The sequence below is a fragment of the Pelophylax lessonae genome (genome assembly GCF_965119305.1).
Source record: "Pelophylax lessonae genome assembly, chromosome: 4".
NCBI classification, from domain to species: Eukaryota; Metazoa; Chordata; class Amphibia; order Anura; family Ranidae; genus Pelophylax; species Pelophylax lessonae.
The window spans coordinates 643,808,142-643,823,487 of NC_138771.1; the positions used below are offsets into that span (position 1 = coordinate 643,808,142).

The 15,346-nt window shown below is 43.5% G+C and overlaps 1 protein-coding gene across 1 annotated transcript; it reads right to left on the reverse strand.

The window, feature by feature from the left end:
- Nucleotides 1-4,116: 4,116 nt before the first annotated feature.
- LOC309552956 (olfactory receptor 1468-like) lies at nt 4,117-5,067 on the reverse strand (the record flags this gene model as incomplete). Its single annotated transcript, XM_082253862.1, has 1 exon — nt 4,117-5,067. One exon carries the CDS (start codon nt 5,065-5,067, stop codon nt 4,117-4,119), a length of 951 nt encoding a protein of 316 aa, XP_082109988.1.
- Nucleotides 5,068-15,346: the final 10,279 nt, after the last annotated feature.

Sequence of the window (15,346 nt, forward strand, 5' to 3'; positions counted from 1 at the left end):
TAGTGGCCGTTGGTGCACATAGGAGAGTTGGGGCCCTTATAAGTCCTGCTCCGCAGGGTCACTGAAGCAGCCGGAGATGTGCAATGTCCGCTCTGGACCTCAGAGTCTTTACTGAGAGTGAGGAGACAGGTGCCCTGGGGTGATACAGGGAGAGGCTTGGCTTACCCTCACAACGCAATTAACCAGGTCAGTCCGCTGCAGTCTCCACTCACTGGATTCACCAGACGTCTGGACTCAGTGCGTGTCTTTGAAAGCAGGTCCCTCTCTCAGCTGGTGTGGTCTTGGGTGAAGCAAGTTCTCTCAGCAGGATTCTATCTCTGTGCTGCAGTCTTTCACAGCTAGTCGCATGTCCTTTCTCTGGCTGAGCATGTGGTAACTTCTAGAAGTCTTCCATGACCTCCTTCCTCAGAGCTGTGCAGGAAGTCCTCCCAGGACATTAATAGGTGATAAAACCTGAGCAGAAGGATAAGAAGTCATCCAGAGCTGGTCTCTATCTCCCTCAGTCTTCTCATCTCCTCACAAACCACTTCCTGGTCACACTGTGATGATGCCACAATCATGTGACTGAAAAGGCCAAGTCCTGTGATCAATGCTCAATGTTTTATTAACAGCATACTGAGTCCATCTGCCATCTACTGGGCATTTCAGATAATACAGCCTGTATAACTCTACAGGGTTACATATAATGTTTGGCTCATGCCAAAAGGGTTACTGTTAAGAACCCCTGAACCTTAAACTCATCCCTACAGAGGACAGATCGTCCAGTAAGGAAACTTCTGCCTCAGTGATGCCACCTCCTAAAACAAATTAATGTACATTTTGCGAACAGGTACATATATTTGTTGAAAATACCAAAAAATTCAGTACAGACGTGCGAGGGAATTCCAGAGAGTATCTAAAAGCTTTCAATTTCCCCTTCACAGTCTGAAATTAAGAACAAACATTTATTGCATTGCAGTCCTTAGATTTACCAGTCCTTAGGTTTAGTGACTATATACTTTTCCTTTGCTTAAGGTAAGTAGATTTTTTGCAAGAAAATAAAAAAACCTGTTGATCCTGTTAGAAATCCAGTATCTTTCTACCTCCCTGTGAATTTAACCTACATGTATGTGTTATCTGTCTTTCATGTTATTTTATGTTAGCTACAAACCCCCCTTCTCCCCAGGTAATAGAAATAAAGCAAGTAGGACATGTTTATAGTGCAACCAAGGGTGTGAGCATTGCTCCTCCATAGAAGGACTTTTGCCACCCTCATTCTTTATAAGTGTTACCGGGAGCATCACCAAGTATAAAAAGTGAGACGTAAACCTAAAAAAATAAAATATTATTTAATTGAAAAAAAGCACACATTTTTACCACTGTATAAAAGTATTGCTAAATTTAGCATTACAAATAAGGCATCGAGTAAGCTCATGAGTTGGCCCCGGTGGGCAGAGTGAAACATGTTGGGGGTGTGGCCTGGTGGGGGTCCAGGCTGAGACAGCCATTCACTATCACACACAGGCTTTGACTTGATGTGTGGCTCCCAGGACACCAATCACTCACTACCTTTGCCTGGAGCATAGCGGAGCTCCCTTCCCTACCAGCACTCACAGCGATGGGCACAGGAATTCATTCTCATACAGCCTGAGTGGCTCAGGTGCATATCTTACTTAAATTGTAATACATTGCAATTTAACAGCCCTTAGATTTGACTGCTACATTATTTATTTATTTGTTTTTTGATGCTTTTTCCCCTATATTTTCACCTAATAAACTAGCACTCTTCCTGTCCCAAGCTGGATGCCAAATGTGTATACTATTGTTCATCCCAATTACGTAAGGGCTGCTGGGATTAGTAGTTTATATAAAAAAAAAAGATAAACTTGTGATTTCTGTGAGGCTCAAAGTTATAAGTACCTTGCATTTCTGGCAAGGCCAACATTCTGTACCTGCTGAAAATGTTCTTATAAGATATTGAATGCAGTCATCGCATCTAGGACTTATAAGTTGCAAAACATTCTTTGTGGGGGTTAATTTATCCATAAATTATTATTTAATTAGTAGAATACAGGATTTATATAGCACCAACAGTTTGTGAAGTGCTTTACAAAATTAAGGCAGACAGAACAGTTACAATAAGATTCAATACAAGAGATGTTAAAAGGCCCTGCTATTTAGAGATTACAATCTAAAAAGGAGGGTCAAGGTAATAACTGTGTGGGATGAGCTGATGGAGAAGATAAAAGTTCAGTTGTTAGATAGAGTCAGGAAAGGCTTCTCTAAAGAGACTGGTTTTCAGGGATTGCCTAAAGTTGGATAGAGTAGGAGATAGTTGGACAGGTTGGGTTAGAGAGTTCAAGTGGTTGGGAGCGGCTCTGAAGAAGTCATGGAGGTGAGCACGGGAAGAGGTGACAAGGGAAATAAAGAGCAGGGGGTCTTGGGAGGAGCGAAGAAAATGGTTTGATTGGTATTTTGAGACAAGTTGATGTAATTAGAGGCAGAGTTGTAGATGGCTTTGAAGGTTGTTAGCATTTTGAATTTTCTTTGTTGACAGTTGAAACCAGTGGAGGGAATGGCAGAACGGGTAGCAGACAGGGAATGGTTGGAAAGGTGGTTGAATTTGCCAGCAAAATTCATGTTGGGTTGAAGGAGGATAGCCTATGTAAATGTAAGCAAATGAGGAGAGAGTTGCAATAGAGGAGGTGAAAGTTAATGAGGGAGTGAATTTGAAGGGTTGTGGTGTCGTTGGTTAAGAAGGAAGAATGGCATTAGTTTGGAGATAGTATGGAGGTTGAAGCAGCAAGATTTGGACAGTGATTAGATGTGGAGTCAAAAAAGGAGAGATCAGTGTCCAGGTTTACACCAGCACCCTGGCATGCGGGGATGGAATGATAGTTGTGCCAGCAATCTCAACAGAGAAATGAAGGGAAGGGGCGCGTATGGGAGAAAATATTACAAGCTCAGTATTTGATAGATTGAGCTTGAGGAAGTGTTGTGACATCCATATTGATATATCTGTTAGTAAAGCCGAGGGGTAGAGAGATAGATTTGGGTGTTTTCAGCATATAAATAGTTTTGGAAGCCATGGGAGGATATCTACTAAACCAGGGAGGAGGTATAGATAAAGAAAAAGTGAGGTCCAAGGACAGAATGTTGGGGGACCCTGACGGAGAAAGGCAAAGAGGTGGAGTTAGAAATGTAAGGGACACTGAGGATGCAGTGAGAAAGATAAAATTAGAACCAATGAAGAGAAAAGTCATGGAGACCAAGGGAATTATTTTTTTTTTCTTGAGAAGGAGGAAGTGGTCAACCATTTCAAAGTTAGCAGAAAGGTCCAAGAGTAAGATTACAGATTAGTGATCACTGATTTTAGCCGTTAGTAAATCATTTATGAGTTTTAGGAGAGCAGTATCTATGAAGTGTTGTGGGAGAAATCCAGACTTAAGAGGGTGAAGAAGGCTATTTACAGGGATGTGATCACTCAGTTGGTTGTAGATTAGGCACTTAAGGAGTTTGGAGGCAAAACGAAGCAAGGAGATGGGTTTTGTTTTGTAGGATTGGTGGGATCTTAGTGAGGGATATTTGGTATTAGGGTGAACAGTGCCTGTTTTATAAGGATGGGGAAGATGTGAGCAGAGAGGGAGAGATTGAAGATGTGAGTTAGAGAGTGTAGGATAGAGCAAGAGGGTGACCATTTGGGAGGGAGGGAACGGTGCTTTGTGGGGATAGAAGGATTCCAAGTCCACCTCCCTTCCATTCACCATTTGGGAAAGTGAGTCCAGAGGAGGCCACTATAGGAGAGAGGCAGAGTCAAATTCTTGAAGCCAAGTTTTAGTAACAGCGGGTAAGTTAAAGGAGTTAGTTTTAAAAAGGTCATATACAGAGGTGAGTTTGTTACAAAAGGACACATTTGAAGGGGAGGCTAGTGTTAGGAAAAGGAGGAAAAGGGAGGAAAAGAAACTATATTGTGTGGATTGAGGCTGTTGCCAGAGGATGGGGGGCTCTGGGTGTGTCAAAGTTAAATGATGGAGGCCCAGAATTTGGAGATATATCTCCAGAACCAGAAGATAGGAGAACCAGAAGTGTGATGGAGGTAATATTATTAGATTACAGCTTTCATACCTGTAAAATGTATTAATGATGCAAAGGCAACTTAAAATAGTTGTTGACAATTCTATCTACAACTTGTTTCAAATCCTTATTTCTCAGGCTGTATATAATTGGATTCATCAATGGGGTGACTACTGTGTACAGAAATGATAGGAATTTAGTAAAGTTCAATAACTGTCCTCTCCTAGGTACCAAATACACAAAAAGTAATGTACCATAAAACATGCAAACAACAATTAGGTGGGAGCTGCATGTTGAGAAAACTTTCTGTCTACCTTTAATAGAGGGGATTTTAAAAATGGTGACCATAATATAAACATATGATACAATGATAATAACAAATGGGATTAATCCAAAAATGATACTTGTTAATATTGCTCCTAGTTGAACAATGGTTGTATCAGAGCAGGAAAGTTTTAGAAGGGGGTCAAGGTCACAGAAAAAATGATCAACAATATTGGGTCCACAAAACTGTAATGTTGATATATCTAAAGTAAAAATCAATCCAGAAAGAAAACTTAAACTCCAACTTATTATAACTGTTATCCAGCAAAACTGATTACTCATTAACAAAGTATAATGCAATGGTTTACAGATGGCCACATATCTGTCATAAGACATCGCTGTCAGTAGAAGACATTCTGAGGTTTCTGAGATAGCAAGGAAAAAAAACTGGATTAAACAATAAGAAAATGAAATGATGGCAGTATTTTTCTTCAATATAGAATAAAGCATGGTAGGGAGAACATCAGATGCTAATAAAATATCCGTTACAGAGAGCTGGGAGAGGAAGAAGTACATGGGAGAATGGAGGGTTTTGCTGTAGGACACCAGTGTGATGATCAGGAGGTTTCCACATATGGTCACATAATACGTCAGAAGAAATAAAAAGAATAAAAAAAATGTTACAGCATTTGGAGTCTGAAACCCTAAGAGGTAGATCACATCAATTACGGTCTTATTTTTCTCATTCATTATCCAAGTATAGAACATAGCTTTTTAGGGCAAGTTCATTCAGGCAATGAAAAGAACTGAGCCGAAATTGAATGGGTGGGAGAGGAAGAAAGTAGGTGAGAAGGGGAACCAAGGAAGGTAGAAAGGAAGAAAGGGAAGAACTAATGCCTAAAAGGTTACAAATTTAAAAAATAAAAATAAAACCGAAATAAATTCAGCTTCCATAATTACCAATATACCAGCACAATACAGAATTTAATATGCAGTCAAGTGCAATAATAAAATAATATGGATGGCTGACACAATAATTACAGTTTACACCTGATTGTGGAATAATGTTGGGACCTTTTTCATTTTAATAAAAACATTGTACTTGTAGTGTTGTGCCCCACTGATTTCCTTCAATGCAGGGTGTATTCTGTTTTGTGATAACTAAGTAATGCTTACAATTATTTCATTTCCATTTTCATTTCAACAATGAAATATTCATTCAGACAGTACAAAGAGAAGCAGTGCTTTACAAAGTTCAGATTTCCTTGGATCCATTTTTACTGGATAAAACCAGTGATTGCATTATTGTACGTTAGGAATTGTTGAAAAAAGCAAAAATTAATGTAGGTTCAGATTTGCTAAGAAAAATACCACAATGCTCTGAGGTAGCAAAAATCGGTAAAGTACAGATTAGAAAATATGGATGATTGAATTTTACCAGTGCAAAACCTTCAATTGCAACCTTCTCACTCCTTAACAATCTCAAAAATATCTTCATAAATCTATAAAAAATAAATTGTTAGCTGCTTTATTTAAATAATAATAATAATAAGAATAATAATAGTATTAACATCATTCAGCTCACCCATAAACATTTGCCATGTAAATGTTACATTTTGTGATCATAGGGTATTGTGGCTTTTATAGCTAAACAGAATAAATCATGAGAGCTATGGGGAATAAGAAATGCTTACTGATATTGTCTTGGGATCTATAATAATTGACATACAGGGAAATTATTTTTAAATATTTTTTTCTCTCAGTGGATGACTTCTTAACTATTCATTCCTGCATGAAGAAGAAAATATATTGACTTTTATTTACTTTTTTCATGTATTATTTATTATTTCAGAATTTAAACCTTCTGGATCACTTTTTAATAGCTTGTCAGCCCTTGCAAACAGGGTACTCTTGCCACATGTTTTTATTTTTTTGTTATAAACTTTGTTATGGACTTTGTGCGTCTTCTGTATGGTTCTTTGCTCACTGTGCAATTTTATATATTTCAAATAGGAAAAGGGGCCTGGTGTGAAATTTTATTGAAGTGTATTTCAGAGGAGAAAATAGGCAAAAATCTCTGCAATTCAACATTTCCCATGTTTTATCCCTTGCGAGTACAAAACTTAAAAAGTGTCTTGCTTGTTGTTTTTTATTTAAAAAATCTAAAAGGGCCTGGTTTGAGATTCCCTTAACTTCTTTGTGCCTAAGGGTAAAACAAATTTTAAAATGCAGAAGGAATCTTATGAGCTACCATGCGTGTTCACAAATTATTAAAAGGACCAGCTGCTGATACTGTTCACAGTCCAATATACATGTACTATATAGAATCCAACAAAAATAAGTGTTGCGCTATGTCTTCCATCCAAACCAAAAATAAAATATATACTGTGGATTTGTGCAGTGAATATATAAATTGATACAAACAAATTACTTTGAAAATGTAAGTGAACATATAATACTTATACGTGGAAAATATTTTCATGCAGTAATAAAATATACAAAGGTGAAGGTCATAAGTAATTGTTTAATCGTGAGTCTATCAACAATTCAAAATCCCAAATGAGTCTTCTTGATCTGGCTTATCCATACAATGGTGCTCCAAAGCCACAAACCAATGCGTCACCACACTCGTTCTCCCCCCGGTGGTATTATCCTTACCTTAGGTAGTGTGACCTTACAATTAGGTATGGTCCAACTGCACTTGTGAGCCTCTCCTGGGCTCAATCAAAATGTATTAGGATCTCCTGGCGTCTGCATTGGGTCAATTACCCCGCCAGCAAGTGTCACCAGGCACATGTAGATTAAAAAAACTTCAATAGTGCTTATATCATTAAAACATGAACTTTATAAAACAAGAGAGGTACTCACATATTCCTGGTGCTTCCATTGCACCAGGCTACATCAGGCATACAGAAAAATGTGTGTCCCCAAAGAGCCACGCAAAAACCTTCTCCCGTGAACTCCTTGTTCCTCGTGAGGGTACAGGTGTCTCCACTGTCCCTGCCCCTCCCCTACGTGTGTCGACACAGGGACCATTTGTCTTCCTCAGCCACATATTTGCGTATGATCAGCGTGAAGGGTTTTAGGAAACCCAATTGTATATTTTGCAATATATAGTGGATGCATGACAGTCCATTAACATTCACTTTCTGGGTCCCTGGGCTGTATTCACTATGTAAATTTATGCAATTGTATAAACCAACTTGTGGCCCTTGTATTCTTGCAACAAAAAAAGGGAAAGTAGTCCTGGGAGCTCTACTCCATCAGAGAGATAGGGAGAGATACTACCCTATATAAATCAAAGGGAGGTGGAATCAAGAATCACATATCATACAAAATGAAAAAACAACAAAAGAAAAGATAAGCACCCCTTATAGAGTTACCGCTCAGCAGTTTATTGGCATTTTTAATGCAAGAAAAAAGTATGCATCAGAACCCAGAGACCCCCTCTGAACAAGGAAACCCTCCCACCCCACAAACACTAAAACCCACTACACAATGCAACCATAACCAGCAGAAAACCCTCCTTATAAAAAGCCCACTTGGATTGATTCTGACCTCCTCGATCCTCCACTAGCATCCGGGTTGACTAAAAAATCAAAATCATTTCCCAGTTTTGGAAATAACAGATACCTCCAAATGTTTCAGGAGACAATTACGAAGGTTTAGGCTTGATTGATTGGGAAAAAATCCATCCCATGACAGATAATCTAACACCAGGGGACTGTAAGGCCCTACAAGAACTAAAGGAACTCCCTGAATGTGTCATTTAGACTAGTGATAAAGGGGATAATGTCGTATTATGGCAGGAAAAAGACAACCTGGAAGAAGTCTATAGACAAATGATCCCAATTGCTATGAAAAATGACCAAAAAATCCCTTTCCAGTTTTAGTATCTCCAGAGCACAAGAAGTTGGACTCCTTACCGATAAGGAATAGGAATTTCTTAGGGTAAGTGATTACAACATACCTACTTTTTATGTTACCCCTAAGGTACATAAAAATTTGGATAAGCCACAGGTAAAACCTATTGTCTCGGGTGTGGGGGGTCCAATTGAAAGGATAGGTAAATACATAGATAAACAGATTAAACATCTCAATAAAGAACTACCGTCTTTTGTATTGGACTCAGCAGACATTCTGCATAAACTAATGGACCTCACAATACCAGAGAACTGATTACCAGCCGGAGTCGATGTGGAGTCTATTCCACATGAGTGGGGGTATACACAATTTCGAAATGGTTAGATATTCGGCATCCCCTTGCAGGGGCCCACAATGAGTTCCTAATTGTACTCTTGGAACTGGTTCTGAATAGGGTTGAGCGAACACGGACTGTATTATTCGTTTTTGTTACCCGAACACGGACACGGACACTTTACTGTATATTCGGTTAAAAATCCGTGTTCGGTCGTTTTATTTCCGGGTTTTGCATGCTTTGGCGTGCTTTTCATGGCGGGCTTTCAACAGCCAATCAACAAGCATTTAACTGGTGTGCCTTAAGCCATCCCAGCCATGCCTACAAATGTATCAGTAGCTGTGATTGGCCGTCTGAAGCATGTGACCAAGTCTTTATAAGTTCGAGGCAGCGCCGCTACGGCGTCATTCTGCTGCTTAGATCAGGGAGAGAGCACACATCAACGTGCTGCCTGCTGATTTTAGGGACAGACAGGAAAAAAAAAACATTTGTGTCCGGATAGAATTGAGGGACAGGTCGGAGTGTGTTAGGCAGGGCGAGTTGTAGGCATTTTAGGGATAGAGTCTGCTGTTTTTTAGGGAAAGTGTGTTCTACAAACTACAATCGACATTGCTGTGTGGGGTGGGGTCTGCACTCAGTCCCGATCTACGATCTCTTATCAATCCTGTTAGGGATAGAGTCTGCAGATTTTTAGGGAAAGTGTGTTCTACAAACTACAATCGATATTGCTGTGTGGTGTGGGATAGGAGATAGGCAGGTGTCAGTGATCCACATCCATTTTGCTGTGTGTGGGCTGCAGTGAACACAATCTTTTTGGGGTGCAGTGAACACAATCTTTGTGGGGTGCAGTGAACACAATCTTTTTGGGGTGCAGTGAACACAATCTATGTGGGGTGCAGTGAACACAATCTTGGTGCAATGAACACAATCTTTTTGGGGTGCAGTGAATGAAATCCTTGTGGGGTGCAGTGAACACAATCTTTGTGGGGTGCAGTGAACACAATATTGGTGCAGTGAACACAATCCTTTTGGGGTGCAGTGATCACAATCTTTGTGGGGTGCAGTGAACAAAATCATTTTGGGGTGCAGTGAACACAATCTTTGTGGGGTGCAGTGAACACAATCTTTTTGGGGTGCAGTGAACACCATCTTTTTGGGGTGCAGTGAACACCATCTTTGTGGGGTGCAGTGAACACAATCCTTTTGGGGTGCAGTGAACACAATCTTTGTGGGGTGCAGTGAACACAATCTTTTTGGGGTGCAGTGAACACAATCTTTGTGGGGTGCAGTGAACACAATCGTTTTGGGGTGCAGTGAACACAATCTTTGTGGGGTGCAGTGAACACAATCTTGGTGCAGTGAACACAATATTTTTGGGGTGCAGTGAACGAAATCCTTTTGGGGTGCAGTGAACACAATCTTTTTGGGGTGCAGTGAACACAATCCTTTTGGGGTGCAGTGAACAAAATCCTTTGTGGGGTGCAGTGAACACAATCTTTTTGGGGTGCAGTGAACACAATATTTGTGGGGTGCAGTGAACACAATCTTTGTGGGGTGCAGTGGGCACAATCTTTTTGGGGTGCAGTGAACACAATCCTTTTGGGGTGCAGTGAACAAAATCCTTTGTGGGGTGCAGTGAACACAATCTTTTTGGGGTGCAGTGAACACAATCTTTTTGGGGTGCAGTGAACACAATCCTTTTGGGGTGCAGTGAACACAATATTTGTGGGGTGCAGTGAACACAATCTTTGTGGGGTGCAGTGGACACAATCTTTTTGGGGTGCAGTGAACACAATCTTTGTGGGGTACAGTGAACACAATCTCATACTTCTGAAGATTTGAGGGTGCTGCCTGTTCCATACTCCCCCTACTCCTCACCCAGCCTTTTAGGGGTACAAACAATAGTAATTGGGGCCTAGTGTGCTTCTGTACGTGTGAGATACATACACTTTTTTTATCATATTTCCTATTCCGCTATTCAATAAAAACCTTTGGGGATCAATTAAATTGCGGGATAGTCTGTGTTGGTACGTGTGAGATCCACCTTTCCAAGTTTTTGAGGTTCATCTCATACTTCTGAAGATTTGAGGGTGCTGCCTGTTCCATACTCCTCCTACCCCTTATCCTGCCTTTAGGGGTACAAACAATAGTAATTGGGGCCTAGTGTGGTTGTGTACGTGTGAGATACATACACTTTTTTTTTTATCATATTTTCTATTCCGCTATTTAATCAAAACCTTTGGGTATAAACAATTAAATTGCGTGATAGTCTGTGTCGGTACACCTTTCCAATTTTTGGGGCGCATCTCATACTGCCGAGGATTTGAGGGTGCTTCAGTCTGCCTCCTGCCTGCTCCTCTTACTCCTCTTCTTAGGGGTACAAACAATAGTAATTGGGGCCTAGTGTGGTTGTGTACGTGTGAGATACATACACTTTTTTTTTGATCATATTTTCTATTCCGCTATTTAATCAAAACCTTTGGGTATAAACAATTAAATTGCGTGATAGTCTGTGTCGGTACACCTTTCCAATTTTTGGGGCGCATCTCATACTGCCGAGGATTTGAGGGTGCTTCAGTCTGCCTCCTGCCTGCTCCTCCTACTCCTCTTCCTCATCCTGCCTTTAGGGTAGAAAAAATTGAAATCGGGGCCTAGTTTGTGTTTGTACGTGTGAAATACACCGTTTTGTAAAATTTGTCCTATTCCTATTTGAGTGTAAAAAATTAAATTGCGGGATAGTCTGTATCGGTACATGTGAGATACACCTTTTTACATTTTTTTGGCGCATCTCCTTCCCCCGCCAAGGATTGCAGGGCGCTTCAGTTTGCCTCCTGTTCCCAACTCCTCCTACTCCTCTTCCTCATCCTGCCTTTAGGGTACAAAAAATTGTAATCGGGGCCTAGTCTGTGTTTGTACGTGTGGGATACACCGTATTATAAAAGTTTTCCTATTCCGCTATTCAATATACACCCTTTTGGAGTGTAAAAAATTAAATTACGGCATAGTCTGTATCGGTACGTGTGAGATGCACCTTTTAAATTAGTTTGGCGCATCTCCTTCCCCCGCCAATGATTGCAGGGCGCTTCAGTTTGCCTCCTGTTCCCAACTCCTTCTACTCCTCTTCCTCATCCTCCCTTTAGGGTACAAAAAAATTTAATCGGGCCTAGTCTGTGTTTGTACGTGTGAGATACACAGTTTTTTATCCTATTCCGCTATTCAATATACACCCTTTTGGTGTAAAAAACATTAAATTGCGGCATACTTTGCATATTTGACTGTGAGATACACCCGTGCGATACTGTTGTTCTTTTGTTCCGCTATTCAATAAACACCTTTCTAGGGCAAGATCTTAAATTACAGAAATATGAGGAGACCGTCAAATAAGGGCCGTGGCCTGGGTCGTGGTGCTGCTGGTAGAGCTCCTGTTGCAAGGAGAGGACGTGGTCGATCTGTGCCAGCTACACGCACAAGTGAAACACCTTCCTCAAGTTTGAGTAGGCGACAGAACCTGCATCAGTATTTGGTAGGGCATCATACGCCTCTAGAAGTGATGAGGCCAGAACACAGAGAGGCGATAGTAGATTGGTTTGCTGCTGACAGTGCCTCAAGTTCATTCACATTGTCTCCCACCCAGTCTACTGCAGAAAGGTCAGAGTTGGCACCTGCAGCCGATGTCCAAACATCTTTCACCTCACCCCCTTGCAAATCAGGCAAGCAGTCTGAGCCCCAAGCCATACAGCAGTCTCTTATTCTTTTTGAGGACTCTGTCAGCAGGGTTTCCCAGGGCCATCCACCTAGCCCTGCCCCAGAAGTGGAAGAGATTGAGTGCAGCGATGCCCAACCACTTATTTCTCAAGATGAGTACATGCAAGGACCATCGCAGCACGTCTCCGATGATGACGAAACGCAGATGCCAACTGCTGCGGCGTTCAGCATTGTGGAGACCGACAAGGAGGGCAGGGGTGAAGACTGGGTGGAAGATGATGTGGAGGACGATGAGGTCCTCGACCCCACATGGAATGAACGTAATGCAGGTGACCTGAGTACAGAGCCACCAGCACAGCAGAAGAGGGAGCAGGGTGCAGAAGCGGAACGGCCGTGCCCTAGACACTACGCCTCTACTGCCCAACGCAGCAAGGGAACGAGCGCACCAAAGTCAGCTCAAAGGAGTTCTCTAGCGTGGAAGTTCTTTAGAAAATGTGCTGATGACAGGACACGAGTGGTTTGCACCCTGTGCAATCAGAGCCTGAAGCGAGGCATAAACCTTCTCAACCTGAGCACAACCTGCATGATCAGGCATCTAAGTGCAAAGCACGAGCTGCAGTGGAGTACACACCTTCAAAACCAAGAAACGTCTCTGGCTCATCCTGCTTCCTCTTCTGCTGCAGTCTCGGCCGCTCCAGCCACATCTGTAGTGATACCGGCACCTGCTACCCCGCAAACAGACGATCTGTCAGCAACACCACCACCTGGGTCACCAACCATCTCCACAATGTCCCGTGGAAGCATTCAGCTTTCCATCTCCCAAACACTTGAGAGGAAGAGGAAGTACCCCCCTACCCACCCACGATCCCTGGCCCTGAATGCCAGCATTTCAAAATTCTTGGCCTTTGAAATGCTGTCATTCCGTCTGGTGGAGACGCACAGTTTTAAAAACCTTATGTCGGTGGCTGTCCCACAGTATGTCGTGCCCAGCCGCCACTACTTTTCCAGGCAAGCCATCCCTTCCCTGCACAACCAAGTGGGGGAAAAAATCAGGTGTGCACTGCGCAACGCCATCTGTGCCAAGGTCCACCTAACTACCGATAGGTGGACCAGTAAGCATGGTCAGGGGCGTTATATCTCCCTAACGGCACACTGGGTAAATGCAGTGGCGGATGGGCCTGAGGCGGATAGCAATTTGGCGCATGTCCTTCCACCACCGAGGATTGCAGGGTGCTTCAGTTTGCCTCCTGTTCCTAACTCCTCCTACTCCGCTTCCTCATCCTCTACCGCCTCCTCATCCGCACAGCGTAACACCTTCACCACCAACTTCAGCACGGCCAGGGATAAACGACAGCAGGCAGTTTTACAACTTGCCTGTTTGGGGGACAAACCACACACCACGCAGGAGTTGTGGAGGAGCATGGAACAGCAGACAAATGAGTGGTTGTTGCCAGCGAGCCTCAAGCCCGGCCTGGTGGTGTGCGATAACGGGCGAAATCTCATAGCAGCTCTGGGCCTAGCCGGTTTGACGCACATCCCTTACCTGGCACATGTGCTGAATTTGGTGGTGCAGAGGTTCCTTAAAAACTACCCCGATATGTCAGAGCTGCTGCAGAAAGTGTGGGCCGTCTGTGCGCACTTTCGGCGTTCTCACCCTGCTGCTGCTCGCCTGTCAGCGCTGCAGCATAACTTCGGCCTTCCCGCTCACCGCCTCATATGTGACGTGCCCACAAGGTGGAACTCCACCTTGCACATGCTGCAAAGACTGTGCGAGCAGCAGCAGGCCATAGTGGAGTTTCAGCTGCAGCACGCACGCGTGAGTCGCTCTGCGGAACAGCACCACTTCACCACCAATAATTGGGCCTCCGTGCGAGACCTGTGTGCCTTGTTGCGCTGTTTTGAGTACTCCACCAACATGGCCAGTGGCAATGACGCCGTTCTCAGCTTAACTATCCCACTTCTATGCCTCCTTGAAAAAACAATTCGGGCGATGATGGAAGAGGATGTGGCACAGGATGAGGAGGAGGAGGAGGAGGATGAAGAGGTAACATTTCCAAGGCTTTCAGGGCAGTCATTCGCAAGGGGCTCCGAGGGTGGGTTCCTGCACACACAAACGCCAGGGACACAATTGTCCAGCAGGGGCACAGTTCTGGAGGATGAGGAGAATGACGAGGAGGAGCTGGAGGAGGAGATGGAACCATGTTCACAGCAGGGTGGCACCCAGGCCAGCTCATGGCCATCACTGGTGCGTGGCTGGGGGGATACAGAGGACACGGACGATACACCTCCCACAGAGGACAGCCTTTCGTTGCCTCTGGGCAGCCTGGCACACATGAGCGATTACATGCTGCAGTGTCTCCACAACGACCGCCGAGTTGCCCACATTCTAACTTGTGCTGATTACTGGGTGGCCACGCTGCTGGATCCCCATTACAAAGACAACGTACCGTCCTTAATTCACTCACTGGAGCGCGATCGCAAGATGCGCGAGTACAAGCGCACGCTGGTAGACGCGATGCTGCTGGCATTCCCACCTGACAGCAGGGCCACGGTGGAAGCACAAGGCCAAGGCAGAGGAGGAGGAGGAGGAGGAAGAGGTCGCCAACGCAACCAGGGCAACGCCAGCACCTCAGAAGGCAGGGTTAGCATGGCCGAAATGTGGAAAAGCTTTGTCAGCACGCCACAACAACAGCAGCACCAGCAGCTCAGATGGAACGTCTTAACAGGAGGCAGCATTTTACCAACATGGTGGAGCAGTATTTGTCCACACGCCTACATGTAGTGAATGACGGGTCTGCCCCCTTCAACTTCTGGGTCTCCACATTGGGCACATGGCCTGAGCTTGCCCTTTATGCCTTGGAGGTGGTGGCGTGCCCTGCAGCCAGTGTATTATCTGAACGGGTATTTAGCACGGCTGGGGGCGTTATAACAGACAAGCGCAGCCGCCTGTCCAGAGACAATGTGGACAAGCTCACGTTCATTAAAATGAACTAGGCATGGATCCCACTGGACTTTTCCGTACCTTGTGCAGAATAGCGATGGATACCGACCTTACCCACCCATTGTTCCATTTTTGCTCTTTCTCACTCTTTTGGGGTGTACCCTCATTTAAAATTTGTGAAAAGA